The 1,942-nt window shown below is 32.6% G+C and overlaps 1 protein-coding gene across 1 annotated transcript in view; it reads left to right on the top strand.

The window, feature by feature from the left end:
- Positions 1-219: 219 nt before the first annotated feature.
- The window catches only part of LOC137644914 (small lysine-rich protein 1), a 3,639-nt gene continuing 1,916 nt past the window's right edge, over positions 220-1,942 (top strand). Inside the window, exon 1 of the mRNA XM_068377788.1 lies at positions 220-416. Within this exon, the coding sequence (XP_068233889.1) occupies positions 254-416 (163 nt within the window). The 5' untranslated portion in view covers positions 220-253. The remainder of the gene's footprint in view (positions 417-1,942) is intronic.

Raw genomic sequence — 1,942 nt, 5'->3', positions numbered from 1 at the left:
ATTATTATTATTATTATTATTATAATGATAATGATGATGTTGATAATAATAATAATGATAATGATGATGATGAAGATAATGATTTTGATAATAATAATAATAATAACAACAACAACAACAACAACAACAATAATAATAATAATAATAATAATAATAATAATAATAATAATAATAATAATAATAATAATAATAGCCTAATTGTATTTTGAAGGAATGGATAAGGGACTTATAATTGAGCAGCACCGAATCGGAGATGACAGAAGACAAAGCAGCTGATAAGGAGAGTGGCGGGGGAGATCCGGCGAAGCCCGAGGGAGAGCAGCCTTCTCCGCCCAAGAGTCCTGAGAAGAAGGCTGAGAAGGGAGGCAAGAAGAAGGCGAAGAAGAAATCTTCAAAGGAATCAGGAGGCGGTAAAGGTGAGGATCTAACAAACTCTTCAAGTCTTCGATCTTTAACAAGATTGTAATAAATTTAGATGGACGAAACAAATTAGGGACAGAATATGCACTTGCACAAAATAGTCATGTGAAAACAAGCAACTGTAGGCTAACTGTAAACAATAATGAGAGAGAGAGAGAGAGAGAGAGAGAGAGAGAGAGAGAGAGAGAGAGAGAGAGAGAGAGAGAGAGCATTCTTGTATTATTATTATTATTATTATTATTATTATTGCTGTTGTTTTTGTTGTTGTCTTTGTTATTGTTGTTTTTACATCCTTAGTTGGAAAACAAGGATGCTATAGGCCCAATGGCTCCAACAAGGGAAAATAGCCCAGTGAGGAAGGAAACATGGAATTAATAAACTATAAGAAAAGTAATGAACACTCAAAAAAATAAGATATTTAAAAAAAATAATAACGTCAAATTAGATCCTTCTTATATAATCTACAAAAACTTCAAAACACAAGAGAAAGAAAAACACGATAGATTAGTGTGCCGGAGTGTACCCTCAAGCAAGAGAACTCTAACCAAAGACAGTGGAAAACCAAGTTACAGAGGTTATGGCACTACCCAAGACTAGAGAACAAGGGTTTGTTTTTGGAGTGTCCTTCTAAAAGAGCTGCTTACCTAAGCTAAAGAGTCTCTTTTACCCTTACCAAGAGGAAAGTGGCCACTAAACAATTACAGTGCAGTAGTTAACCCCTAGAGCGAAAAATACTTGTTTGGTAATCTCAGTGTTTTCAGATGTATGAGGACAGTCAAGAATGTGGAAAGAATAGGCCAGACTAGTCGGTGTATGTGTAGGCAAAAAAAAAAAAAAAAAAAAAAAAAAAAAGAGCCGTAATCAGAGAAATTGGCCCAATGTAATACTGTTTGGCCAGTCAAATGACTAGAAGGAAAATGGCGACATTTACTTTGGTACAACTGAACATCTAAATGGATATTGTATATTGGTTGCCATTGTATAATCTCTCACTTTTAAAAAGAAGTAATCATAATTATGAGGTCATAACCAACGGTAAATACCGGAATTCTCCATTTAATACATTCAATGAGAAAATCACCTGTATGAATATTGTTTTAAGCGTAGGGAAGGGATTCATAGTTATCCCACATCTCTATTACAAGTATAAAAAAGTAAATACATAGACCTATTGATATCTTAATTATATGTGCAAACTAATAAACAACTCTTAAACTATTACAATGAGTAAATGTATCTTTAAAAAGAAGCGAAGTTGTATTTTTTTCTCGTGTTTGAATATATTACCTTGGGAATGAAATAATAGTAGTCTATAGATCTTTATATTTCATTTTTTGATAAGATGGTAAAAGCAAGATAATTTGAATATACAGAAGCCTCTCAACTTACAAACATTCAGAGATCCCAACACAAATCCAACTGAAAATAACAAAGATAAGGTAGAGAAATACTGTGATACAACAATATCATTAAATTTGATGCAGTAAGCACGACATTTGTAATAACCTGATATCTATTTCAT

The sequence above is a fragment of the Palaemon carinicauda genome, chromosome 8 (assembly GCF_036898095.1).
Source record: "Palaemon carinicauda isolate YSFRI2023 chromosome 8, ASM3689809v2, whole genome shotgun sequence".
Lineage (NCBI taxonomy): Eukaryota > Metazoa > Arthropoda > Malacostraca > Decapoda > Palaemonidae > Palaemon > Palaemon carinicauda.
This window is presented reverse-complemented; position numbering and strand designations above follow the sequence as displayed.